General features: G+C 39.4%; 1 protein-coding gene across 1 annotated transcript in view; it reads left to right on the top strand.

Moving 5' to 3' along the window:
- LOC101862840 overlaps positions 1-1,015 on the top strand; it is a gene marked incomplete at its 5' end in the record, with an annotated part of 12,948 nt that overhangs the window by 5,519 nt on the left and 6,414 nt on the right. Inside the window, 1 exon segment of the mRNA XM_035969589.1 lies at positions 120-285. Coding sequence (XP_035825482.1) covers positions 120-285 — 166 coding nt within the window.

The following is a 1,015-nucleotide window of genomic DNA, read 5'->3' on the forward strand; positions in this document are numbered from 1 at the left end:
GAGGAGGACAAATTAGAACGGCTCATTTTACATTGCCCTCTTGAATGAAATTCGGAGTAAGAGTGCTTTTCACACCATAGAAATTCTTTTCTTTTATGTTACTACTATTTTTCTACCAGGATAACTGACCACAAGCAGGTGGCTGTGACGTGTATGTTTCAACCTTCATATCCCACCGTTCCAGTGGTGACAGAGCTGAGGTCAAAAACTTTGGCAGACAAATTGTTAGATGGACTTGCCAGGATATGTGATGCAGAAGCCAAGAAATTGGAAGGAAAACCACAGGTACATTCCCTTGCTACTCTTGCCAGGTTTGTCAAGGTGAAATTTGAAATACAGTGGTCTCCGCCTAAGAACCCAACATCGCAGACAAAAAAAAATACTAGGGGGACCGGATTCTTGAACAGATTTCAAGAGGTGCAGCTCGGCACTTTGGCTTTTCTTATTTATACTACAATGAAAAAGTGACCTGCAGATGATATTGACAGCTGAGTGAAGGTAGAGAGGTTGTTTGTTTTTAAAAAACTAAAATGCAAGTGAGGACCAGAGGCCTCAGATTTAATTTTTATGACACATCATTGTCAGAGATTGATTTGATTTTGTAATGAAACAATGAAACCACACTAGTCGCAGTGCTGTATGGGTGGAGGGAAAGAATGGCTGTGAATGGGCCAGCTTTTATAAGACAATCCAGTGCTTTAACCACATTAGAGGAGCAAGTAATTGTACCAATTGAAAACCAGATTGTGATTGACTGGCTCAGCAGAGGCTCATGCATGCTTGAAAAAATGTTTTGCGTAAGTGCGAAAGCAATGTGTACATTTTGTCGACGGATTGTTTTCTTCAACTCCAATCTCTTCAACCCCACCTGTACAAAATATGGTAAATCTGCTCAGAAAAGTTTTTTTTGCGTAAACTCAAACTGTTTTCCTTAAAAAAAAATCTTAGTAGGAGTTCTATTTTTGAGAATGGCTTCTTCTGTTTTGAAAATATGTATTTGTGTGAGATTGGGGGG

Source organism: Aplysia californica, unplaced genomic scaffold, assembly GCF_000002075.1.
Source record: "Aplysia californica isolate F4 #8 unplaced genomic scaffold, AplCal3.0 scaffold00001, whole genome shotgun sequence".
Taxonomy (NCBI): Eukaryota; Metazoa; Mollusca; class Gastropoda; order Aplysiida; family Aplysiidae; genus Aplysia; species Aplysia californica.